We start from the raw sequence: 27,854 nt of genomic DNA on the forward strand, positions 1-27,854 counted from the left end.
CCATGGACATCCAACGAAAGAAAATGATTTGCTTAAGGCTATACAGAGAGTCAGTGGTAGATGTCACTGCCCCCAAAACACGAACACATCTGTCCTCTAGGTGCTGCCTCTGACTTTTTCTAGGATTTGATCTTTCACTTTGATTCTGTTTCCAGCAGTTCAACCCACCTGTGGATCCCTTTCCTGATTTCCCTCCCAAGAGCCCTTCCAGTTACTTCCGACCTCCACATTCTGGTTGGGAAGCTTCCCTAGGAGTTGAAATTCTTCCACTCAACTCCAGGTGGCGCTCTGTCACTTGAGGCTGTGCTTGGCGGATGCTGGCTTCTGGGCCCTCCGCATCTGCTGTACCCCTGGTTTCAAGAGGAAAGGACCACAGTGCTGGCTCCATTATCCCATCAGACCCATGTTATTCTTGTGGTGACCTCCCTCTTGCTCATGGCTTCACCAGATGACCCCACTGCCTGTCTCCTTGGCCTCTGGAAACTGTGCTCTGCCTAACAGCCTGCACACTCTCTCCAGCCTCCCAGGCTGGTGGGTGTGTTCGAGGTTTTTACGTCTCGGTGTGTTTCCCCATCCCAAGGTGGTTAATCAGCTCATGCCTGACCATGCCCCAAGGAATAATAGGAAGTACCATAAATGCATTCGGTTCTCCTGCAGCTCCATTTGTCAATAAGTAACAGCATATAAAATGTCAGAAAGGAAAGGGGTTTCATACCAGAGAAGAGGACTGGCAGGCTGGAGGGAGTGGTCTGAATTAATCTCTCTCTTAGCCATTTATACGCATCCATGCGTGTGCGCCTTCCTCTGAGGGGAAGGAATATTCAATATTATTAAGAAAATGTTTCCACTAACTGCAGTCATGTTCAAAGCACTCACAGAAAAGATTTTGAATGTACAAGGTTTCTCTCAGGGAAGAATATTTATTATTTCAGGGAGGGGAAAGGATTCAGTCATAAATTGTCTCCCACCTACCCTAGCATCCACACTTAAGGAAATTAATTCAATTCTGCCCAATCTCCATGACAAAGCAATCCTTGCCTGACCTCTCAAATTCCCCTCGATCTGGAGATTATATAACCAGAAGGAGTGGTAGTAAATTCTCAAGAGAAGACAAAGGTGAATATGGCCTGAAGTCTGGAATCACCAATTGCTGCCTAAATATGTGGGCTCTGGGAGCCTTTCTAAATTGTATCTGTAAGCCATGGCAAGATGCTTAAATCTCCTCATCATTTCTTTTTTTAATTGATAAGTCATAATTCTTTTTGAAAGATAGGCAACATCTACCCCCAACTCTTATTTCTTTAAATGAAAGACAACACTTATATCAGAAAATGCAGATAAAAACATGGCTATCATCACTATATATTATTTTCTAAAATGATTTATCACACAGCATAAATAACAGTCAAAATTAAAAGAGAATCAAGTACAAAGTGAATACAACTCCATAAAGTCAAATCTTTGTTCTTTAGTAAATGTTTGCTAGAACCTCAGTAATGTACATGAAGAGGAAAATTTCAGAAGTGAAACAACTGTGCAGAATTCATCTGAGTGCTTTATATTTAGTGTAGGCCGGATACATTTTTACTGAACTTTTCATCTACAACTGTAATGACTAATACACATTTATATGATATTAGGTGAAGTCTGTGCAGCTTAATGAAGTTAATTCAGTATTACAAATGGCACAGCTAATCTGCCAAAATTATACTGTCAGTCCTCTTATCTAGTTGATTTATCAACCCCACTTTCCATTTTATGTCTGACCTCAGAATGTCATACAAACATAATGAAAGTGAAAACTGAGGACCCCTGCAGATGCAGTTCAAAGTCTAAATTCACGACAGTGAGGACATCGAGAACAAAAGAGCTCGTGCTGTATGCTCTCCAGGGATCAAGGTGGCAACAGGCTGTCCCTGCAGCCAGGCCCTCATATTTGAAGGAGGAAGCTGTCATACAATGATTCCTGCTCTGCTGTAGAGAAAATCCAATCAGGGCATTACCTGATTGGGAACATTGATTTTTGCCCTAATAGGTATGGATTATCTGCCAGGCCCTGGCCTCCTTCTAGGTATACTGCAGAGAGAAACCAGCAGATATTTTTCTCACACCAAGCTGGTAAGTTCATCTATTTTACCTTACATAGTGACCAGGGCAGCTTCTGATTAATGCCGTTCAGCCAATTTGGGAATGTGGTTGCAGGAGGGGAGGGGGAGCCGTGACAGTGCTTCACAAATAATTCTGACTGAGATAGCAGGAAAGGGGTGCTTTAGAGAAAAGTAGGAACAGATAAATTGTCGGTAGAAGTGGATATTTCAAAGGGCTAGTACAACAGGCAGACCTCCCTCCTTCCGCCTTGAGATAGTTCAGTGGTTTGCCTTCAAGATAATTTTATCTTAGGCTTCTTGGACCTCCATCAGTAAGAAGGGATGATTTTACAAGGAGAACTGGTCCTGCCAGCTTTGAGTGGTTTCAGGGTAATTTTAGGCAACAAGGAACACATTCCACAATGCCGCGTGGGAGGGAGGGTGCCTGACTGTGAGTCACAAGACTCAGGTCTGGTGGCGCCTCCACTGACAACAATTATATAGTCACGATCCGGGTCAATTTCTCCATCTTCAACGTGGAATTCCTTCAACTGCCATGTCCAAAGGAAGGACTCTTATAAGAGAGTTCAAATCATTTATATTCTTTGGAAGAGAAACAGAGACCATTAAGGTAAGCCAAGGGGGCTTAGGCTGTTTGCACACAGAGGCAGGGAATGGAGCAGTCAAACAATTACTACAAAAACCATTCCCACCTGCCACAGAGACAGGGAAACAATACTCACACACCAACTCTTCCCTCACTAATCTGAGGATTTCAGGTCAAAGGCAATTTTGATCTGATTAATTACCTCAATTACCCAGAAAATTCCCTTTAAAAATCTGTTTCACATGGGTAGGGATAACCTCAACAAGGACATTATTCTTTTACAGGGTATGAGTTACTAGACCTAAAACTACTTCTTTCCTTTGAATTTCATTTCTGAGGAAAACAAAATATTATGCTCTGTTCACCCAGTGGAACCTTAAGACTTCTGAAGACCACGAGAGTTATCCCAAGTTTAGCTAAGGAGTTAAGATTGAGAGCCTTCCAGAAAGTTCTCACTAGGGCGACAGACTGAACCCTGGGGATTTCTAGGTGACTCTTGCAAAGCATTACCCTTTAGTCCTGTGGTTGTGCTGCCAGGAGATACACATCAGGAAGACAATAAATTGCAATGCCTCAGGCTTCAATGAGATTTGGGGGATTTTACTGGGGTCATTAGTCTAATCTCTGGAAAGAGTTTGTGAAAGTTCTTCTCAAACCAATAGATAGGATGAGAGAACAGCACTCTAAGTTTGTACGTTCAATTTTAATATTATTTGGGGTGGGGGGAAGTAATTCACTTGCAGTGTTTTGCTCTTTGATTCCAGAAATGAATCTACATTCCTAATTTTTCAGGTATTTGATACCTATATAGACATATACATCTCAGTTTATGACTACCCTTAATTGGTTTTATAACACAGGTATGCCATGTAGCATGACAAGTTCCTTATTTTCATAAAGTAGGTCACTTTAATAATACATAATAGTTATTGAGAATTTTAATTCAAAACTTTTGTTATGTCTTTATAGTAGCCTTGGGTGGAACACAGGCAGTTTTCTATATTTACGACTACAAGATGTTATATGTAACTCCCTGAGAATAACCTAGTTGCCTGGGGGGGGCGGGAAATGCTGCTTCTAGAAGCATCTCATGTTAAAGTGTCTTATGTTCAGAAGAAATTGACTGAACAAATGTGACAATGTAAACTCCATACCAACTTATGCTGCTACTTTATAAAACCTGGGCTCTGAGTGTCAGCCTTCCAAGGTTCCTGTAAGCTGTCAAAGTCAGCAAGTCTCATAAACTTGGGAATCCATGGTGTTCCCATCATGGCTCAGTGGTTAATGAACCTGACCAGTATCCCTGAGGATGTGGGTTTGATCCCTGGCCTTGTTCAGTGGGATAAGGATAATATTGTCCTTATCAACGGAAGAAATCGTATCTCTTCTATGTTTTATAAATGAGGAAACCAAGTGGTTAAGAGATCAAACAGCTTGTAAATGACATTCGTACACGGTGAAACAAAATGCCTTGCCCTTGATAAATGTATGCATGAAGATCAAGCATGGAGACAGTAGCAGATGCATATAAACTGATTCAACAAACATTTTCAGTGTGTAAACTATGACATGCCTCGATATAGCCGCAAGGATACAAAGAACCTGGAAGAATTCTTGCTTTTGAGGAGCTCACAATCATGACATCATATGTAAATAAAAGTGAAAGTGAGAAAAAGTTGCATAAGAAAATAGGAACAAAAACACCCAATGTCAGAGTTCCCATCGTGGCGCAGTGGTTAACGAATCCGACTAGGAACCCTGAGGTTATGGGTTCAGTCCCTGCCCTTGCTCAGTGGGTTAACAATCCGGCGTTGCCATGAGCTGTGGTGTAGGTTGCAGATGCGGTTCGGATCCTGCGTTGCTGTGGCTCTGGTGTAGGCCGGTGGCTACAGCTCCGATTGGACCCCTAGCCTGGGAACCTCCATATGCCGCGGGAGCGGCCCAAGAAATGGCAAAAAAAAAGACAAAAAAAAAAAAAAAAAAAAAAAAAAACACCCAATGTCACTTGGAAGAGCTGGAAATACACAAGAGAGGAGGTGATATTTAGGCTAAGGCCATGAAGGATGAGTAGAAGTTTGCCAAGGAGCATGAACCACTACCTAAGATATTTCCTGCAGAAGAAAGAGCATGTTTGGAGAAGAGATATAAAGGGTTCAATTGCAGAGTTAAACTCTGGGTAACTTGAAGACATCCAAAGGGAAATTTTACTATGTTAAAAAAAAAAGGAAAAAACAATATTAGGATATGCAGACACACAAAACATAGAGCTGCAAAAAAACATTTTTCATTCTTTTGCTAAACTGGAAAATGCTTTGCATAGACGCTTAGGATAAGTTACTTTTAACTCTATGATCCAAGAAGGTTTTCTTTTCTGAATCATGGTACAGAAATGCATTTTCACTGATAATGATGAAATTAGAAAGAGAATAGGAAAAATACCCTCCAAAGAAGTGAGTTTCATCAGTGTGAGAATAAAGTTATTCAATATATAACTTTCTATCTTTAACTCATAGATATATACTGTTAATCTATAGCCAATTTGTTCTTTCTCAGAACTTAAAGAGTATTTACTATATTTTGTCATTATAGCCAAACAGAAGTGAAAATTAGCCTTAACATTAAAAGTCCTTGATATTGGCTGCCTAAGATTATTTTCAGATAAATATGGACTTTTCAGGTAAATAGACTTCTAAACCATTCTGTGATTTTTCTTTTTCATCCTAGCAAGGATAGATAGCTTGGTTTAGGTCTCTGTCAATTTGAAGCACATCTCAGAGATATCAACATAGAGATTTGCCATCACCAGCTCCGTCTCTAAAGGCAGATGGCTAGTAGACCAAGAAGCCTGCCAGGGAACTGCTGTGTGTGAATCTGCATCACTCTGGTAACTGTTCTGTTAAAGCGAAGGAAAGCTTACTTGTATCACTTTGTGTTTCAGGGAATGGAAGCATGGACTGCATCGTCTTAGCTTCCAGCTACACTAACACACAATGCCATGTGTGTTAGTAGTAGTTCAATAATTATTTTTTTTGTTTGATGAGAAAAGTATCAGTTACAAATTTAAAAAAAGTAAATTTAAGTCAAACCCACCTAGCAACACTGCCTGCCCACACACTTAGGATCCATATGTGAGTGTCTTCAGAAGACACTGACCCAGAAAATTCCTGTGGCACTATTTACTCCTTCCTTCTTACGGCGCCCTTGAAAATTTCAACATGAAATTCTGAATACTAACCTGGATAATCAACTGGGCTTATTTTAACCTCTACTATTACATTTAAACTTACTGAACAAAATGATCTCTCTCTGTCCTGAGGCTTCTATTTTGAGTTTTCTCTTGGCACTATTTTAGCATGCACTTAAAACTGGAATTTTTTTGAGCTTGGATGGGATGCAGAATAATTTTCTGTTATGCATGACTGAGAGGCAGGGAAAATATTTCAGAGAAAGAAAGCTCTAAGTGGTCGCAAGAGTAATTTGGGATAGAACTGATAAAGAATTTCATTTTAGCAGCATTAATATGTGAAACAAAATACTAAAATGTCACTTTCTTTGTGATACATTACTCATCATATATAACAGCTGTCATTAATACAAATTTCAGTTGCATCTAAGGAATTCTCATCTATATGCCTGCATTATTCTGTAAATGTAAATTGGACAAGAGCATTTTAGCGTGTAATGTTTATTATTTGTCTTTAGTCATACATAGAGCCCAGGAAGGAAGAGTCCTTAGAAAATAAACTCTAATAATCATCCCAGAACATTTAATTTATGCATAAAAGTTGCTATAATTCTTTCTGTCAGTAGCTTGTTTTATACATCGAAGGCAAGAAAAGTAAAAGCCTCCATTAAAAATATAGAGCTTCAAAATAAAGAAACCAAGACTTAGATACAATCCGTTCAAGAATATTGTTCTATTGAGCTGCTGTTAGTCACCCTCTTTCTAGTTTAATGTCTCTCCTCAAAAATGTCTCTCGGTGGATATTGAACTAAAAAATATTGTTCCTATATATATTGGCAGGAAGCATGTCTAGGAAGGAAAATCATCTTGGAATCACCTTAGAAGCCTGCAGAAACTGTCCAGGGAAAAACAGTGAAGTAAATCCAATGTGGCAAACCAAAACAATGAAAGTAAAGATGCACTGTATAAAGACTTCCAAAGAAAATTCGGGTTTTTTTTGAAAATTTTTGAGTCCTGCATAGACTCCAATCCTGAAAGCTGGGGGAAAAAAAATAGTCTCTCTCTATCATAAGGAACTCTTCAGAGGAAAATTTGAGCAATAATTTGTATATTGTGGATAATCCATTTAAAAATTAATAGTGAAAGCAAGGCCATAATGTAAAGAAAACCAATGGATAGTTACCCAGCTAGCGAATCATGGAACTCATGTATTCCTTGTTCTCTTTCTCCTTGCCTTCTTTGTCCCACTAAACAGCTGAAAATCTTTGCCCCCTGAGCCTCTGGTCATAGTACTTGCCTTATTCCTTTCCGGCCTTCTCTCTCTCATCGCTGTTACCTACAATTTTGCTCTGATCATTAGTTCACATCAAGACCTCCATCTACGTAAAGTTATGGAAATCCATCTCTTGAATTTCATGATTTTCCATATCAAATCTAATGACTAAAACATACATATCATCTTCTATCCCAAACCTGGTGTCCTTGTGACTGCTGTAGTTCTGGCAGAGAATTTGTATCCTTCCTGACTCATTCAGCTAATTATATCACACCTATGCCCTGCTATCCAGTTATCCAGTTAAACACCAACTTTTCTAGATTTTTCTGTTGTAGTATCATCTAACAATGTTTATTGATGGATGGTGAGATTTTACAATAGATATATGTTAATCATAATTAAACACACACTGTATCTCCAATATGCATGTAGACAATACATTTCCCTACATACCTGTATCTTGTGTCTGTCTGTGTCTAATCTCAATATTAAGCTTTGTGTCCATCACGAATTCATTCCTAAGCTCATCTCACCTGCCCTCAAAACCTCACTTTTGATTTGGCTAAGAACATGGAAGACTTGCAAAAGTTATGTTCTCCCTATGCCCCTTCATAAAAACCTCAAAATTTCCCAGAGTACTCAAATAATCCTCCCACATGTTTTCCAGCTGGCATTGGTTCTTTGCCTTTATCTTAACCTTGGATCTTGGCCCATCAGTTGACTATCCCTACCTATCCATGGCATCTTCCATTTCTTTCTGAAAAAAAAAAAATCGACTTTGCCTGTACCCACAGTATTCCCATACATCATCTGTGAAAAAAGGCCTTTTTAAGCTCTGCTAATTTATCAAGCTACCAGGCCAATCTCCTCTTCACTCATGCCATTCTTCTTGAGAGAGGTTTGCCTTCCCTCCTAACTTCCCACTAATTCCTCAACCCACTGTACTATTTTCAGTTTTTAGCACTCTACTGAAATAGCTGTCTTAAAGATCAACATTTAACTCCCAAAACAAATCCAATAGCCTCATTGTAGTTCTTAGCATTTTTGGCTTCTCAAATACATTTGCCACCTCCAACAACCCCCTGATTCTTAAAATCCTACTCTCCTTTGGCTCTGGGGCTCTCCAACTCTCTGAGTTCCTTTCTATTTTCTTGACACATATCAGGTTTCCCTTTATGGTTTCTCTTCCTCTTTCTCTCCCTTAAATATAGATTTTCCCCAAGGCCCCATTTTTAACCCCTTCCCTTCTCTCTGTATATTCTTTTACAGGTCAATTCATGAGCTCACATGTGACCAGCTATTTAATGTGTGTCTCTTACTTCTCTCTTGAAATACAGATTGGATTTCTAACCACTTTCCAGATAGCTCTGTTTGGTCTTTTGCAGGCATCTCAAATTCAACATGCCCAAAATGTAGCATCCCATCTTCCCTATAAATTTCTTTTTCTTGCCTGAATCTCCTGTTTTATCAATTTTCTTCCATATTAAAAAAAAAATCTAGTGGGATTGTTCTATTTACTCAACTGTTTTTTCATAGATATTTTAAGTGATTCTCATTAAGGGAATATCTTTCTTCTTTCTTTCCAGCAATCCAGATGTTGTGTAACTTTTCAAATCTGGGCGTCAAGTTCCTACTGACCACTTCTCTCCTCTGACATTTGTATCATTTAGGATCCATTCCCTTGATTGAACATTTATCAGTTTATTACTCATGACTCATTTATTTGGGTATCATATTTTCATTTAACATTTTTTTAGGGCCACACCCACAGCATATGGAAGTTCCCAGGCTAGCGGTCGAATCAGAGCTGCAGCTGCCAGCCTTATGCCATAGCAACACCAGATCCAAGCTGTGTCTGTGACCTACAGCACAATTTATAGCAATGCCAGATCCTTAATTCACTGAGTTTTTGATCCCTGGGATCAAACCTGTATCCTCATGGATAGTAGTCAGGTTTGTTACCATTGAGCCACAACAGAACTCCTTGATTTAACTTTGTTTTTTTGTGTGTTTTTGTTTGTTTGTTTTTTATTTATTTTTTATTTTTTTATTTTTTTGGCTAAAGAAATAGCAGCTTTATTCAGAAAGCTAGCAGACCAAGCCGGTGAACAAGGGTCCCAAAGACTTTCTACTAAAAGGAGTAAAGGTGTGGCTGGTTGTGGCCAAATTCTTGGTTGCAGAATCCTTTGTTCTTGCAGCTGTCCATGTAGATGTCTGGTCACAATGGTTTTGATGCTGTGCAGCTTCCTCCAGACGATCCCTGCAACGTCGACTTTCCAAGATGTACTTGGTAGAAGATCCTCATCCTATAACCTCCAGAAGGTGGTATCCATCCCAGCCCCAAGGTTTAGAATTTGACAGTTGCATCCTGTCTTCCGTAGAAACGCCTTCATAAGCTGACTGACGCCGTAGACACGAGCAAAAGATCACAGAGAAGCATCTTCGCAAGTGCCCCGCACGCCCTCGTCGTCCGCGTCCGTAGGGGAGGAAGAACAGGCGGTGAAAGAGGGCCTCCTCAGGCTAGTGGCCATGGGCTTGGAGGCTGCGGAGGGCTGCGTCCACTGGGGACATGGAAAAGGCTCCACGGACGCAGGGTGAAGAAGCGAGCCCCCGAGAAGGCAGGCGAGAGGAGCCGGGCTGCACCCGGCTCCGCTGGTGCGGCTCAGTGACGCCGCCCTCGGCAACTGCGCCAGCAACCTACCTTCATTTAACTTTTAATGTGTCTGTATTTCATGTACTCAACTAGATTGTAATTTATTTCAAAGCATGGCTCGTTTATTACATTTCCTCAATCTGTCTCCATCATTCATGTATTTAAAACATGTTTATGGCTATAGACTATATACCAAACACAATGTTAGATACTGGAGAAAAATATGTATGAAATATTCCAGGCCACAAAAGGATTTATCATCTAATGGAAGAGTCAAAAATAAAAATAAATAGGTATACCAATGTGATGAGTGCATGTGTGTGAGACAAAAAGAGAGATGTGTGCACTGTACCTTGGGCAAACGAGGAAGAATGGCCTTAAGAGATTAAAAATTTTCCCAGAGACACTACCTGGGTTTATTCTTAAAGGAGGAATAATAGTTAAGAGGGTGGACAGGTGTTCTCTTTGTGGCTCAGTAGGTTTAGAACCCAACATAGTGTCTGTGAGAATGTGGGTTTGATCCCTGGCCTTGCTCAATGAGTTAAGGTCCCGCATTGCCACAACCTGTGGCATAGGTCGCAAATTTGGTTCAGATCTGGCATTGCTATGGCTATGGTGTAGGCCAACTGCTGAGGTTTTGATTTGACCCCAAGCTTGGGAACTTCCATGGCCACAGGTTCAGCCATTTAAAAAAAAAAAAAAAAAAGGAAGGGCATTCCAAAGCAAAGAGGAATAGTTAAGAAAAAAATATAGTTTATCTGTAGGACACAAGTAATGAGGTGTGGGTAAACTTGGGAAGTAACAGGAATTTGGAAAGACAAGACTCACCAAAGGCTTTAAAAATCAAGCTAAGGGTTTGACTAAATCCTGGGACGCTGGGAGGATATGGGGATATTTTTAAAAATAACATTTTGTTTAAATCACACATACACAAAGGTACACAAGGCATGCATCCACAGTTCAATGAATTTTCACAAAGCAAATATACCTGTGTAGCCTAGATTTAGAAGGAAAACACTACCAGAAACAATGGAAAGATCTGAAGCAATGTAAATACATTATCAGACTTGCACATTGAAAGATCTTTCTGGTACATTGAATGAAGAAATTGTTTGGCAGGGATTTCCCCCCCCCCCCACAGTTCCTAAATTATCCCTCTTCCCCCTTGAAATGGAGATAGAGCCCTGAAGCTTGAAGCTGATTTGTGGGATAAATGTCACTCACCTCTCTGAAGGGACTCTACAGATCAAGACGTCTGAGCCATCATCAGATATCTGAGCTGCTGAGCTCATTCATCAAGTTGGGGAATATGCACCCAACAAATCAGGTATAAAGAGGGGTTCTCCTCTGCTCATTTCCAAAAATTCCCCAGCAACATAGATAAATTTTCCCAGGTGAGTTGCTGCAGCCCACTGCTGGGAACTGAGAGAACTCAAAAAGTTTAGGCATGAGCTCCCACCAGAGTCACCAAAATTTGTCTATGCAAAAACTGGGTTCATCTTTAGTGAGTGTCAAGCCAAAAGACACAACCAAGCCAAAGAGCAGAAGGAAGGATTTACTTCTTGCAGAAAGTAAGGAGGATGCTGGAGATCTTTCTCAAAGCACTATCTCCTGTTAAGCAGGGATTTAGATTGTAAAAGCAAAAAAAATCATTAAGGCCATAAAGTAGTGGAACGAAAAGGAAAAAATATGTTTAAGAAATATTTAATGGACAGAATCAGTAAGATAAGAGGAAGTCTTTTAATAGGCCATTATTCCCATATGGACCAATAATGCCCACATGGAGTTGCTCACTCTAAGGTTCTTTGGCAAAGACTCTTTTTAGTCAGGGTTCTCCAAAGACATAGAACTAATAAGGTATGTGTGTGTACAAAAGATGTGTCAAAACTGTGTTACAACATCCTCTCTCTGCTTCTGTTGATCAGTAGATAGATAAATGGAGGGAGGACAGGAGAAAAAGAGAGAGAAAGAGAGAGAGAACAGATTTTTATTATAAGGAATTGGTTCACACAATTATGCAACTATGGAGGCTTAAAACTCCTAAAATTTGTAGTGAGCACACGGAGGCTCGGGAGAAAAAATTGTATATGTTTTATCCAAGTCTGAAGGACTGAGTACTGGAGAGTTGATAGTATAATCCAGTTTAAAAGCAGGCAAGATCAAGACTCAGACTTAAGGTAGGAAAAGACTGAAGCCCCAGCTCAAGGTAGTCAGGCAAGAGGAGTTAGTTCCCTTTTGCGCAAGAGAAGGTGCCTTTCATTCTTTTCATGCCTCCAACTGGATATACAGAGAACAATCCCCTTTACTCTCTGTACAGATTTGAATATTCATCTCATTCAAAAACACCCTCCCTTGAGTTCCTGTCATGGCTCAGTGGTTAACGAATCCAACTAGGAACCATGAGGTTGAGGGTTCAATCCTTGGCCTTGCTCAGTGGGTTAAGGATCTGGCGTTGCCGTGAACTGTGGTGTAGGTTGCAGACACAGCTTGGGTCCTCGCTTTGTTGTGGTTCTGGCATAGGCCAGCAGCAGTAGCTCCAGTTCGACCCCTAGCCTGGGAACCTCCATATGCCGAGGGAGTGTCCCTAGGAAAGGCAAAAAGGGGAAGTTAAAAAAAAAAAAACAAAAAAAAACAAAAAAAAAAAACAAAACACCCTCCCAGACCCATTGAGAATAATATTTGACCAGATATGTGTACCCCGTGGCCCCAGCAAGTAGACACATAAAATTAGCCATCACAGACCCCTCTCTGATGGTTGTTCCTTGAATTTGCACTAGAAGAATTGGACTCTGCCTTTCTTCTCATTCTGGCTCTTTCTGGCTGTGTTTTTGTTTGACATATCCTTTCTTTAGATGATCCAAAAGCCTTTTTCTCTCTCTTTAAAGTAACTTTCAATAACTCTACTCCTGTGCATGTTGCATAGATTTATTTTTTTAGGTTAACCATCTCTACATCATCCCCATGATTAGAGGAAGCATATTATCCACAATCCACACTCTCATAATACTTCTATTTGTTATGCCAAACAATATAATAATTATATTTACTATTATTGATAATATGTATATTATTATAATATAGTAAGGACAATAAGGGAAAGGATATATAGAAGACAGAGGAGGTAACATATGTGTGAAAATAGAAGTGCCCTTCTTTAGCTGTAAATCAGTTTTGTTTTCTTTTCTTTTCTTTTTATGGCCACACCTGCAGCATATGGAAATTCCTGGGCTAGGGGTCAAATCAGAGCTACAGCTGCCATCCTACACTATAGCTGCAGCAATGCAGGAGCTGAGCCACATCTGTGACCTATGTCACAGCTGTGGCGATGCCAGATCTTAACCAACTGAGCGAGCCCAGGGATCAAACCCACATCCTCCCAGACACTATGTTGGGTTCTTAACCAGCTGAGCCACAACAGGAACTCCTAAATCAGGTTTTTTTTAATGTTTTTTTTTTTGCTATGAATATGAACAGGTAAAAATATATTTAGTCTAGTACATCTATTTTTTGTAAATTTACTGTATTACTCAAAGCAAAGTTATTGTCCAAGGCCTTTGCACATACTTTTCTCTACCTGAACATTTTTCCAGGTTTATTGAGATACAGTTGACATTTAACATTGTATAAGTTTTGGATGTACAATGTAATGATTTGATAATGTATATATTATGATATTACTATTTTAAGTAGTTATCTGTTTATCTTGTCTTAAATATGGAATTTTTAAAAGCTAATTGAACAGTTCTCGACCTCAGCTGCTCTCTCTTTTTTATTTCCCTACCTTCAGAAACCTTCTTGTTTCTCCTTGGTAAATTTTTAACTTTTATCATACCTGGAAAAAGCTCTGGAATGAAATACACTCAGTGACGGCCGTTCCGGAACACCACTCTCCTTGGTTGTCTGCCTGCTTATCTGACCACTCTTTTTAGCTTTCTCTGTCAGTACTCTCTTTCACACTCCCTAAATATTCATGCCCTGTAAACACCTCTCTTTGGCTCTTACCTCTTCTCAGTCTGTGACTCTCCTTGAATAACTGATCTACTCTCATTGCTCCAGTGGGGTGTTAGTCTGGGTCCTCTGAGAAACAGAAGGCAAGATACAAAGGAAAGAGAGAAGGGAGCCAGGGGAGGCTGAAAAATCATCAGACTGCGATGCCAGTCTGAACCTAAGCAGGCACAGAAAGGGTGGGAAAGTCAAGTGAAAGCATCCTGTGTAACTCTGAGTTCTTGCCAAGGTCACCAGAGAGTCTGCAAACCAGTCACTCGTCAGAGGAGCCCCTGCTTCCCTTCTGCACTCACCCATTGCCTGAGTGCAGCCTGAGCGAAGGTTGGCCTTGGTGCAAATACGGAAAGGATTTCAAGTTGTAGCAGCTGGAGCCATTGGTCAATTACACTTCCTATAGTCAGGGATGTAAGGAAAGCATTGCACAGCTGCCACAAACCACCACCTGACAATTTGCAAACCCTAATCTCCAGTCCTGGCTTCTATTCTAAGCAATAGAATCATAATTTTGATCACCACCAATTATCATCAACATATGCCCCATACAAACCTCATTAACGTGCACAATAAATCATTATTGAGTCCCTATTATACACCAGACGTTGTACTCTTCTGAAGAAGCTAGTAGACTGGAGAAGGGAATAAACACGTAAAAAATAAATCACAACAGAAACAGACTGACAGATATAGAGAACAGACTTGTGGTTGCCAAGGGGGAGGTGGGAGAAGGAGGGAAAGGTTGAGGGTTTGAGATTAGCAGAGGCAGACTATTATTATATATGGGATGGATAAATGACAAGGTCATACTTATAGCGCAGGAAACTATATTCAATATCCTGTGATAAACCATAGTGGAAAAGAATATGTAAAAGAATAACAGTCACTTTGCTCTACAGCAGAGATCAACACAACATTGTACATCAAATATATGTCAATAAAACTTTTTAAAAATTAATAACTCACAAGTCACTTGTTTTTTCACTAAGTATGGATTGTATACCTATTACATGCTAGGTAGGAACTGAGACAAGGTATAGAGAAATAACAGTAAATAAAACATGGTACGTGCCCTAAGGAGTTCACAGTCCAGTTGTATAAGTCAAAGAAACAACCGCATAATTATCATAGAATGCAGTAGGTGAACTAGGAAAGGAATCATCTATTTATGTCTTGAAGTATAAATAGGAGGTATCTACACAGATAAGAAGAAGGGCAGGGTTTCCTAGCTTCTCAATGACAGAAGCAAAGATGCATTAAAAAGTAGCAGCATGGTGAGGAGTTGCATGGCGTAACTGTTGTCATTGGCTACGTCAATAATTTAAGTGAAAAATAATAAGTGCCTGAGTTGAATGCTTGCCAAATAAATGAAAGACTGTGTAGGTAGAGAGCAGGTATGGGAAAGATGTTTGAGATAAATTGTGAGGATTTGGCAACAGACTGGATTCAGGATGGCAGAAAAGAAGGGCTTTCTTAACCCCAGCATGTCTAACACCATTCTCACCTCCTGTATTTCATGTCTCCCAGCTACCACCACTCACAAAGCTACTGTTGCTGGGAACCTCAGTGAGGTCCTAACTCAGAGCCTGGCAAGCATACGATAATATGCATAATGAGCAAACTACTTATATCTGTGAAGCCGAAACATGAATTGGCATCATTGCCTATATCACCAGAGTTCTTAGCTGCAACCACAGATCCATTCCAGCTAGCTTATGCAGAAAAAGGATTTATTAAAGGGTATCAGATAGCTTAAAAAAAAAAAAAAGAGCTGTAAAATGACTGGAGGCTAAATTTCAGGAGTAATGGTCATGACCAAACCACAGAACTGATCCGAGGAGGAAACAGCCACCACTTCCTCCAATGCTAAGTATTAAACCTTGGAACCCGGCTGAAATGAGTGCTTCAGCTCACACCAGGGCCACTTCTGTGTCAGGTATTCTGCCTGGCCAACAGTGCTGCTGCCACCACTGTCAAAACTGGGCACCACCTGCAGCAGCAGCAACTACAGTCACACAAAGAGCCTGTTTCCTTTGTTTTCCGGCATCAGTGGGTGTAGCTTGTGAGGGTATATCTTGTGGAGCCTAAGCCACTTGCTTGAGTTTCAGTTGCAAGGGAGACTGAGACATTTGAATTTTATCTTCAAAGTCAGAACTGAAGAAGTGGGGCCCTTGATGTGGGAAATTCCAAATATAGAAAGCATTTAAGCTATGATGGGCAGCCCTACACATGATGTGTATAGCTTCACTTATCTTGTCAATGCCTATTCAGAAAAGCACCAACAGAATATCCAAACTTAGAAAGGAATAACACAAAAAATTGGGTTGTGATGATCATTGCACAACTATAAGTGTAATAAAATTCATTGAATTAAAAAAAAAGGAACAGTTCAGACTTCAGAAGCTAAGGTCTGAGACCCTTTCCTATAGCAAACAAAAGCTATCACAAGTTTTGATTGCAACTAGGATGTGACATTGTTTTAAATAAAGGGTTAGGGAGTTTATCATGGCACAGCGGAAACGAATCCAATTAGTATCCATGAGGACGCAGGTTCAATCCCTGGCCTTGCTCAGTGGGTTAAGGATCCAGCGTTACCGTGAGCTGTGGTGTAGGACACAGACGAAGCTTCGAGCTGGCCCACCTGGTGTTGCTGTGGGTGTGGTACAGGCTGGCAGCTGCAGCTCCAATTCAACCCCTAGCCTGGGACCCTCCATATGCAGTGGGAGCAGCCCTAAAAAAAAAAAAAAAAAAAAAAAAAAAAAAAAAAAGTAAATAAAGGATTAGGCTTAGGTTCCACAAAATATATTACCCTTTTCCAGGCCTACAAATTAGTTGACAATTTCATCCATTTTGTGGGTTCCATTATTTATCTTGGACTGAATAATAGTCTGATTTCTTCTTCCTTCTTCAAATTGAACAGTTGGGGAGTGTTGTGTATCATTCTGCCAACTACCACTGCTAGTTCTTGAGTAAAATTTGCTCAAATGTTTTATGATCTAAACAGGTGCTTCCAGTAGAACTTTCTGTGATGATAGAAATGTTCTAAATCTATGTGGTCTGATCAGAAGGCACTGGTCATAGGAGGCTATGGAGCCCTTGAAATATGAACAGTGACTCTATGGGACTGGATTTTTCATTTTATTTCATTTTAATTCATCTAAATTGAAATTTAAATAGCTACAGGTGGATAGTAGCTAGAAGGTTGAACAATGTAGGGATAAACTTTAAATATTAAAAAAAAAGAAAAGAAAAGACTTCAGCCGTTCCCATTGTGGCGCAGTGGAAGCAAATCCAACTAGGAAGGATGAGGTTGCGGGTTCGATCACTGGCCTCACTCAGTGGGTTAAGGATCTGGTGTTGCTGTGAGCTGTGCTGTAAGTCGCAGACACAGCTCAGATCCTGCATTGCTGTGGCTGTGGTGTAGGCCAGCAGCTACAGCTCCAATTCGACTGCTGGCCTGGGAACCTCCACCTGCCGTGGGTGCAGCCCTAAAAAGCAAAAACAAAAAAGACCTTAAATGGTGTTGCCATCATGGCTCAGTGGAAACAAATCTGACTAGTATTCATGAGAATGCAGGTTTGATACCTGGCCTTGCTCAGTGGGTTAAGGATCCAGGATTTCTGTGAGCTATGACGTAGGTCACAGATGTGGCTAAAATCTAGCATTGCTGTGGCTGTGGCATAGGAAAGTGGCTATAGCTCTGATTGGACCCCTAGCCTGGGAACCTCCATATGCTGTGGGTGCAGTCCTAAAAAGACAAAAAAATAAAAATAAAAAATAAGACCCTAAATATTTAAAAAAAAGATCTTGGGCTCTTCAATTCCAAACATTCTTTCCATTACCTCTCTTTATGCAAAATATTGCTGTCCCTGCTACCTGGGATTAAGTCATTCTTCTTTCCTTAAATTTTATTGGCAGTCTTGACACAGAGTTGTATAACTGTTTTCTTTATTGGAATCAGTCAGAACAGCACATAATCTGAGTATGTGAAACCAGGATAGTCTAGAAACTGGGTAAAGTCCTCCTTGGTCCATCCCAGTCTCAACCAGAAAAAGAATTCAGTAATTTAACAGTGAAGAGTGATTATACAAGCAAATTATGGGAAAGATTATGCATGTATCTATTTCAACAATAGAGGGACAGATTATTTAAAAATCTAGTTATAGAAGAAAATGGCCGAATACCATCAATGCAAATATGCATCATGATAATCGTAGGATTAACTAAGCGATCTTAAATGAAAATAAATGCATAATGATGAAATTTAACTAACCACAATTTATGCTTTAAAAAAAAGAGAGAGAGACAGATTGAAATGAATGCCAAGTCTACACTTTATCCGTATTGAAGCAACTATCCTGTGAAGTAATTATCACTCACAGGCATGCTCAGTAGACTACTGCTAAAAATGCATGGCAGCCAGACTTCACAGCAGAACGTATATACTATTTTAGTTTATAATTACAAAATTTTAGCACTCACTTTAGAGGACAGTCAAATTGAATACAAATTTACCACCCAGATAAACTGTATCATCCACCTGGAAAAGCTGAAGGACAGTTGGGCTTTGTCTTAGACTGGATCACAGTCCAAAGGACTCACACTTTGAGAATCCCAGCTCTAGAGAAGAATGTCATTGAACCTAGACTCTTTGTTGTCTGACACTGTGTTCCTCCATTTTGGACCACAGACTGCAAAATTCAGATGGATGAACAAGCAGATAAGATAAGCAAGGATCAGATGCATGATGTTGAACTAGATTGTATATTTAAAGGCATTCATAGCTACATTGATATTTTCCTCACCCTTCTAAAATAGACTCTTCTCCATCATGAAAGCCCTCTTGATCCCTACACATGAAATCAGAGGGAAACAAAAAAAAAAAAACTTGAAAGCTGAGAGAGATCATCAAAAATGTCCTTTGGAATATGGAGAAAGATGTCACAGGAAATGTAACCTCCCAGGTATACCAGAGTCCAGGTCCTGTGGCATTCTTAAAGGAAATCAGACCTCCCAGACAGAAAAACATTCACTTATTCAGCAATATTTACTGGGGCCCTGCTTAGCAACCTTATCCTAGATATATGAAAACAGAAGAGCATAAACACTACCTTCTAGGAATTACAATCTATTCAGTGATACTAATCCATCAGACTCATTGTGAACCTGAAGCGACAAAATATAGCTCATCTTAGCATTAGATGATGCTCTTAATTTTTAGGGTGGCATACCACATCTAAATATTCCAGAAATTTCTATTCATTTAACTATTTTATATTATTATAGTATTGAATAAAAACAGACTAAGAAATCATTTAACGCAATAATATTAACATTATGATAATTATGGTGATATTTCTATGAAAAATAAACATGGAAGCCATCCTTAAACATCCAGAAGATTCAAAAGTCACATGGAAATCAAATATCAGATACTCTTTTTCTGAAGAGCAATATAAAAGCCAATGTATCAAGGAGAACCACAACCAGTGATGGAGATCTTCTCCAGAAAAATAGAACATTGAATTATTCTTTTTTTTTTTTCTTTGTACAGCTGCACCTGTGGCATACAGAAGTTCCCAAGCTAGGGGTCGAATTGGAGCTGCCACTTCTGGCCTACACCACAGACACAGCAATGCCAGATCCGAGCTGCATCTATGACCTGTGCCACAGGGTGTGGCAATGCCAGACCCTTAACACACCGAGTGAGGCCAGGGGTCAAACACACATCTTCAAGGACACTACATCAGGTTCTCAACCCACAATAGGAACTCCCTTGAATTATTCTTAATATTTCTATGAATTAAAAATAAAAAGATGGCATTCAGACTGAAACATGAGCAAAAGATTTGTTTAACCCTCCTAAAGTTAACTTCCTCCCATCAACTCAAGCACTAACTACTTGTAAGCATTTTCACCCAATAATTTCTTTCAGTGCTTGGAAGTAGTGAAGAATAAATCAATAAATTAATTTTTTGTTTGTTTGTTTTGTTTTTGTTTTTCGTTTTTGTCTTTTTGCCTTTTCTAGGGCCTCTCCCGCGGCATATGGAGGTTCCCAGGCTATGGGTCTAATCAGAGCTGTAGCCACCGGGCTACACCAGAGCCACAGCAATGAGGGATCCGAGATGAGTCTGCAACCTACACCACAGCTCATTGCAAGGCTGGATCCTTACCCACTGAGCGAGGCCAGGGATAGAACTCGCAACCTTATGGTTCCTAGTTGGATTCGTTAACCACTGAGCCACAACGGAAACTCCCAATAAATTAATTTTAATGCTCTCCATTATCGCTGGGAAAATCCTTGGAAGTTTTCTGTGACACATTCATGACAGACTCCAAAACATACTGTTAAATATGGTGCCAACACCTTTCTACAAATAGGTTATAAACTAACATAATTTCCATATATAAAGATATGGATATTCACAAGTCCAGAGGGGCCACTCCCTATCCATTTATACTTAACGTAGATTCCAGCTTTGGAAGTAGTCGCAAGCAAATCCTTTCAGCCCCTTTTCCACATACATCCAGATGACAGTAGCTATCTCCAAAGATAGATGCACATACCTCTGAGGACTGTATGAAAAGAAACTATTAGAACATCTACTTGTACAGATACAAAAAAATAAGAAACATTAAGGCTACTAATATTCTCCATACAAGGTCCCTTACTGGGTTCACTCATTAGATGGTCCCTTGAGTGCAGGACGGGGTCTCCAGAGAGAAGTGGAAGCGTGTCACAATACTGGATTGTTACTGGCAAGCTCACCCAATTTCTGCTTCTTGACAACTTCAATACGTTGTAGTTTACAAGTGTTAAGTGTAATCAAAGGTATTTGACTTTCATTAGTAGAATCCTAGGCACCAGAGTCTAGTCGTTAAAAGGAGAGTCTCTAAAGCCAAAATGACTAAGTTCAGATCCTGCCTGACTTTGAATAGGCTTCTTGTTAACTTGTCTCTGCCTTAGTTAATTTAATCTGTAAAACGGTAATGAAAAGGAACTGATAATGTAATTATGAGACTAAATGAGTTAATATTTGGAAAGTGTTTAAAACAGTGGCTGGCCAATAGTAAGCTCTGTATAAATCTCTTGTGAAATAAATATGTACTCATGAGATGAAAGTATTTGTGAAAATAAGTTGTGCTGCAGAGAGGTTCACTGGTTATTTTGTAGCAAAACATTTCAAGCTCTTATCAAACTTAAAGGTGAATTATATAGTTTTCTTTTAGAGAGGAGAAATGTGTTCTAAATTTGCTGATCTCTTCCGTGATGCTCTGTAGGAGACAAGTAGAGAAACCTCAATTGCCCATCCAGACAGGACACTCAAAGGCAAGAGGCAGAAAATAATCAAGACCAATGTGCCAAATCAATACTGTGCATGATCAATATTAAGTCCCCAGCAGACACGAAAACAAAGAAAATGTGCTGATCGTTTCTGTGATAACAAGTGATTGTTCCTAGTAAGCCTCCTACAAATATTAAAACAAAACAAAATGAATCTGTACCATCAAAGTAAAGGTTACATTTTAGCAATGAGTAAGAAAGTAACTGCTTCTTTCTGAGTACTATGAAAACAGTCTTCTGAAAATGGGAGTTTGTAAATGTTTATCTCATGGTGTGATTTTGTTTGAAAATTATGTGTCAGCCATTAAACATTTTTAATCTGGAAACAATTTTCTAACACATTAGCAAATCTGGAGTTGCACTGGAGTTTGGAAATGTTTGAAAAGCTTAAAAGGCAATGAACATCACATTTATACCTTATATTTTTATGTAAGTAGTGTTTATTTTATCTTTTTGTCACATTATTTTTAAATTTTACCTTTATGTATGTTTTACACCCACGGTATGTCATTCAAAAAGGGACATGTAGATAGTTTATGCATAAATAATTAAGGGCTATATGACAAAAATATTTTTACTGATATAGGTGCATTAAAAAAAAAAAAAAGAAAAGGGGTTCTTTCGTGGCTCGGTGTGTTAAGGATCCAGAATTGTCACTGCTGTGGCCCAGGTCGCTGCTGGTATGGGTTGTATCCCTCCCCCAGGAAATTCCACATGCTGCAGACGTGGCCAAAAAATAAAAAATAAAAATAAGACCACCATCCTACTTCCTAGAAATGGTCATTGTTGTATATCTGCTAGATGACAAAAGCTTATCATATCGATTTCACCTAATCTTCACCATAATTCTAAGAGATAGGTACTTATATCATTCATATTTCACAGAATAGGAAACTAAGGTTAAAAGCAGTTAAATAATTTCCCCAGAGCCATAGAGCATGCAAGTGATGGAATCAGGATCAGAACATAGTTCCATCTGACTCCCAAGAGCATGAGGGTGCCCAGGCTGCTTTCCCACTTTCCTAAATACTGAACAGAGGGCTTGTGGTGATACCTACAGCAAAATAACTTGAACCGAGTAATAACAGAGAATTCAGATTGGTTAATTTAAAGAAAAGATATCTAACTATATTTTGGGTACATATATACGATCAGTCACCAACTTTCAAATGAATTAGGCTCTAAACTTGGCAGTCACTTGTTAGGAAGGTAGAATGCATTTTCGTCTAGAAACAAGACTAATGATAGTGGCTGAATTTCTGGACTATACACAATCCTACTTTTCTCCTAACACATCTGAATTCTTAGATGTTAGCAATGAAAAATAATAGAAAATCAAACTTCTACAATGTCAGCAGTTGAATACACGGACAGAATCAGAATATTGCTACTCCAGGAAAAACATGTTCTAAAGGACTGTGATAACGAACAGGGGAGTTTTGTGCATGTTTCCGAGCAATAGTTTCTCCTTTTCATGGACTTTGGAAATTAATGGCATCAGTTCTTTACAGCGCCTCATTTAACTTCAAAGTGTATAAAGTTAATGTTCTTGATAGAGGTGTATAATTAATGTTCTTTTACATTTATCAGAATTGATTAAGGCTGCTTTCTTGAGCTAATGTAAAAAAATGGGGAAATGGACAGAGAGAAAGAAAGAAGGGTTGAGAGTTTGATTTTTCTGAGGTAATTGGGCTGCCTTCTTGCTGAGTCCTCTCATGACTTTTTCTTTGTGCGTGTGAATCCTGTGTCTCTCTTCTTATGGATTAGAAGAATGGCCTCATTTAAACTTAATAACCTCTTTAAAGACCTTTTTTCCCCCTTCCAGTCTTATCGAGATATAATTGACCTACTGCAGTATGTAAGTTTAGGGTGTACAGCATAATGAGTTGACTCACATACATCATGAAACTTTCATCAATAAGTTTAGAGAACAACCATCATCTCACGTAAAATTGAAGAAAAATTTAAAAACATTTTTCCGGAAGTTCCCGTTGTGGCCCAGCAGTAATGAGCCTGACTAGTATCCATGAGGACATGATTCAATCCCTGGTCTCCCTCAGTGAGTTAAGGATCTGGCATTGTCATGAGCTGCAGTGTAGGTCACTGATACAGCTTGGATCCCACTGTGGCTGTGGCATAGACCAGCAACTGTAGCTCTGATTTGACCCCTAGCCTGGAAACTTCCATATGCTGCACTTGCAGCCCTAAAATCAAAAAATAAAATAATTAATAAAATGAAATAAAATTAAAGTATTTATCTTGTGATGAGAACTCAGGATTTGCTCTCAACTTTTGGATATAACATACAGCAGTGTTCATTATTTTTTATCATGTTGTACATTATACCTCGGTACTTATTTATAACTGGAAATTTGTACCTTTTGATTACTTTCAGCCAATTACCCCGCCTCAATCCCTGGCCTCTGGCAACCACAAATCTGATCTCCTTTTCTATAAGTTTGCTTATTTCTTTCTTTGTTTTTGAAATGTAATTGACCCGCAACACTGTCTTAGTTTGTTATACAACAGACCAATTCAATATTTCTTTAGGTTTCAAAATGATCGCCACAATAAGTCCAGTTACGTCTATCACCACACAAAGGTAATACATAATTATTGACTATATTCCCCACACTGTATATTTCACACATGTGACATTTATTTTGCGGTGGAAGTTTGCACCTCTTTATCTCCCTCACCTATTTCTTTGCTCCCTTCATCCCTTTCCCCTCTATTCTCTGCATTTATGACTCTGTTTCTGTTTTGTTAGGTTTGTTCATTTTGTTTTTTATACTCCACATAAATATAAGAAAATCATACAGTATTTTTCTTCCTTTGTATGACTTACTTCACTTAACTAGATCCATCCATGCTGTTCCAAATGGCAAGATTTCATTCTTTTTTACGGCTAAGTAATATTCATTTTAATATATATATACACACACACACATACACATACCATGTTCATCTTTATCCATTCATCTATTGATAGTAGGGACTTAGGTTGTTTTCATGTCTTCTTGGCTATTGTAAATAATGCTGCTATAAACATAGGGGTTCATATATCTTTTTGAATTAGTGTTTGTGTCTTCTTCAGATGAATACCCAGGAATGGAATTGCTGGATCATATGGTAGTTCTATTTTTAATTTTGTGAAAAATCTCCATATTCTTTTTTGTAGTGGATAAACCAATTTACGTTCCCACGAACACTGTACTAGGGTTCCTTTTTCACCACATCCTCACCAACACCTGTTATTTGCTGTCTTTTTTTTTTTTTTTTTTTTGATGATAGCCATTCTGACAGGTATGAAGTCATATCTCCTTGTGGTTTTGATTTGCATTTTCCTGGTGATTAGTGATGTTGAGCTTCTTCTTGTACCTGTTGGCCATCTATCTGTATGTCCTATTTGGAAAAATATCTGTTCAGATGCTCTGATCATTTTTTAATCAGATTGTTTGAGATTTTTTTTATGTTGAGTTGTATGCTTTTTTGTGTATTTTGAGTATTAACTGCTCATTGGATATATCATTTACAAATGTCTTCTCCCATTCAATAGGTGGCCTTTTCATTTTGCTAATAGTTTTCTTCACTGAGTAAAAGCTTTGTAGTTTGATGTAGTCCCATTTGTTTACTTTTACATTTGTTTCCCTTGCTTGAGGAGATAATGCCCCCCCACCAAATATTGCTAAGATTGATGTCAAAGAGCATACTGCCTATGTTTTCTTCTAGAAGTTTTATGGATTAAAAACTTTCAACAAAATGGATATGGGGGAACATATCTCAACATAATAAAGGCCAGTGATGATAAGCCCATAGCTAACATCATACTCCATGGTAAAAATCTGAAAGCATTTCCTTGAAGATCAGGAACAAGACAAGAATGTCCACTCTTGCCACTTTTATTCTCCATAGTATTGAAAGTCCTAACCACAGCAATTAGATAGAAAAGAAAAGAAAAGAGAAAAGAAAAGAAACCTGAATTGGAAAGGAAGAAGTAAAACTGTCACTCTTTGCAGATGTCACGATACCATACACAGAAAATCCTAAGACACCACCAGAAAGATACTCAAACTCAATCAAAGAATTTGGTAAATTTGCAGAATACAAAATTAATCTACATAAATTTGTTGCCTTTCTATACGTGAGCAACAAACTCTATGAGAAAGAGAAATTAAGAAAACAATCCCACTTACAATATCATTGAAAAGAATAAAGTACCTAAAATAAATCTAACTAAGGAGGTAAAAGACCTATACTCCAAAAACAAGAAGACACTGATGAAAGAAATTGAAGGGGACATAAACAGATGGAAAGATGTACCATATCCTTGTGTTGAAAGAATTAATATTCTTAAAATGACTGCACTACCCAAGGCAATCTACAGATTCAATGCTATCCTCATCCAAATACCACTGGCATTTTTTCACAGAATTAAAACAAATAACTCTAAAATTTGTATGAAAATGAAAAAGACCTCAAATTGACCATCTTGAGAGAAGAACAAAGCTGAAGGTATCATGTGCCCTGATTTCAAACTATACTACAGAGCTGCAGTAATCAAAACAGTTACTGGCGCAAAAACAGATACATAGATCAATGGAACAAAATAGCTAGAAATATATCCACACTTATATGAATATTTGATTTACAACAAAGGAGATAAGAATGTACAATGGGGAAATGCCAGCCTCTTCAATAAATGGTGCTAGGAAAATGGGACAATCACATGCAAAAGAATCAAACTGGACAACTTTCTCACACTGTATTCAAAAATAAATTCAAAATAGATTAAAGACTTAAAGGCCTGAAATCATAACATTTCTATAAGAATACAATACACTTTTAAATTCATTTTAGTCTAACTTCTTGGTCCTCATCATCTCTAACCTTAAGATAGGGGATAAATTTATAGTACCTACCTCCTTCCTTCTTGAAATGCTTGTCTCCTGCTGAACTCTTCCTCCTCCTACTTTTTAAAATGCCTCATTTCTATGACTTTATATGTACAGCACTTCTAAATTTAAATACCTTCTAACATTCTTATTTCCGCTCTATTTTTTTCTTAAATCTTCTCATGGGTTGTCATCCACACAGAACTTGAACAATTACCACCATTGAATAATTCCCCATGTACAGTTGACCTTTGCACAATATGTGTTTGCACTGCCTGGGTCTATGTGCATGTGGATTTTTCAATATATATATGAAGTTAGTTGAATCTGTGGGTGCAATGGATTCAGAGAGCCAACTATAAAGTTATATGTGGATTTTCGAGTATGCTGGGTCAGTGTTCCTAACCCCCCAATTTTTCAAGGGTCACCTGTTTACCTCTGTTTCTCCCACATTTATATCTCTCTACTCCTAAAGTCCCAGGACTTCATTCACATTAATGCCCAATAGTAATTCACCTTACTAAATCTAGTAGGTTCTATTTCCTCCCTCAGTAGTTTTCCCTCCCAATCTCTTTATCCAGTCCTACTGTCACATTTGGAATTTGGGAACAATCACATTTGCACCCTGAGCTGTTGGACAGCAATCTAAATACTATCCTTTCTTCCAGTTTCTCTCTGTGGATTTTTTTTTTTTTTTTTGCTCAAGTTGCCTTTTGCAATCATATAATATCCTTGTTCAGAAAAACTTAATAGCCCTGAGAAGACTTAGCCAGGCTGTGTGGGTTTCCTGACCTACAGAGCTATGAGCTAATAAATGGGTGCTGTTTAAGTGGCAAGATTTGTGGTGATTTGTTACATATAAATAAAAAACTAAAACAGTCTTCATCACACGGCAGCTAACATCCCCTAGAGTGAGAAATCCAAGAGACAGCAAAGAAGAAGCAACAGGGCCTTTCTGTGGGAAAACAAGGTACAGTCTATTTTTTTTTTTTTTTAATTTTTTTTGGTCTTTTTTGTCTTTTGTTGTTGTTGTTGCTATTTCTTGGGCCGCTCCCGCAGCATATGGAGGTTCCCAGGCTAGGGGTTGAATCGGAGCTGTAGCCACTGGCCTACGCCAGGGCCACAACAACGCGGGATCCGAGCCGCGTCTGCAACCTACACCACAGCTCACAGCAACGCCGGATCGTTAACCCACTGAGCAAGGGCAGGGACCGAACCCGCAACCTCATGGTTCCTAGTCGGATTCGTTAACCACTGCGCCACGACGGGAACTCCAAGTACAGTCTATTTGTCAGAAGTCACTAAGTCACTAAGCCCCACCTACCCTCAAGGAGAGAAAAAATTTGTTTCATCTCTTGAAGGGAGGAATATAAAAGAATTTGTGGACATATTTTAAAGCCACCACAATAATAATAGTAGTAATAACAATAAAAAATTTTTCTACTGCTAAACAATAGTGCATTTTATGCCAAAAAAAAGTAGGTAGGGGAGTTCCCGTCGTGGCGCAGTGGTTAACGAATCCGACTAGGAACCATGAGGTTGCGGGTTCGGTCCCTGCCCCTGCTCAGTGGGTTAACGATCCGGCGTTGCCGTGAGCTGTGGTGTAGGTTGCAGACATGGCTCGGATCCCGCGTTGCTGTGGCTCTGGCGTAGGCCGGTGGCAACAGCTCCGATTCGACCCCTAGCCTGGGAACCTCCATATGCCGCGGGAGCGGCCCAAAGAAATAGCAAAAAGACAAAAAAAAAAAAAAAAAAAAAAAGTAGGTAGCACTTTTACACACATTGTATAGATTATGGAACAAACGCAG

General features: G+C 39.0%; 2 protein-coding genes across 3 annotated transcripts in view; one reads left to right on the top strand and one right to left on the bottom strand.

Annotated features, from left to right (window-relative positions):
- Positions 1 to 27,854, bottom strand: part of LOC110261585 (uncharacterized) — a 484,734-nt gene that overhangs the window by 440,499 nt on the left and 16,381 nt on the right. The window lies entirely within an intron of this gene.
- Positions 1,981 to 10,109, top strand: LOC146401691 (uncharacterized). Of its 2 annotated transcripts, none has more exons than XM_084970409.1 (2): positions 1,981 to 2,118; positions 9,536 to 10,109. In XM_084970409.1, exons 1-2 carry the CDS (start codon positions 2,038 to 2,040, stop codon positions 9,821 to 9,823), a joined length of 369 nt encoding a protein of 122 aa, XP_084826535.1. In that variant the 5' UTR covers positions 1,981 to 2,037; the 3' UTR covers positions 9,824 to 10,109. The 2 variants fall into 2 exon arrangements, with proteins under 2 accessions (XP_084826535.1, XP_084826536.1); XM_084970410.1 differs by lacking the exon at positions 1,981 to 2,118 and adding an exon at positions 2,526 to 2,718.

This window comes from Sus scrofa, chromosome 7 (genome assembly GCF_054392235.1).
Source record: "Sus scrofa isolate SSC_HxYL_T2T_F1_AM1 chromosome 7, Sscrofa_HxYL_maternal_Yorkshire_Landrace_v2.0, whole genome shotgun sequence".
In the NCBI taxonomy this organism is placed as follows: domain Eukaryota; kingdom Metazoa; phylum Chordata; class Mammalia; order Artiodactyla; family Suidae; genus Sus; species Sus scrofa.

Bases quoted from the DNA above. Each gene is read 5' to 3' on its own strand.
- LOC146401691 (XM_084970409.1), top strand. From the start codon at position 2,038: ATGGATTATCTGCCAGGCCCTGGCCTCCTTCTAGGTATACTGCAGAGA. The intron at 2,119-9,535 runs GTAAGTTCATCT...TGTCTTCCGTAG, and splicing joins ATTTTTCTCACACCAAGCTG to AAACGCCTTCATAAGCTGAC.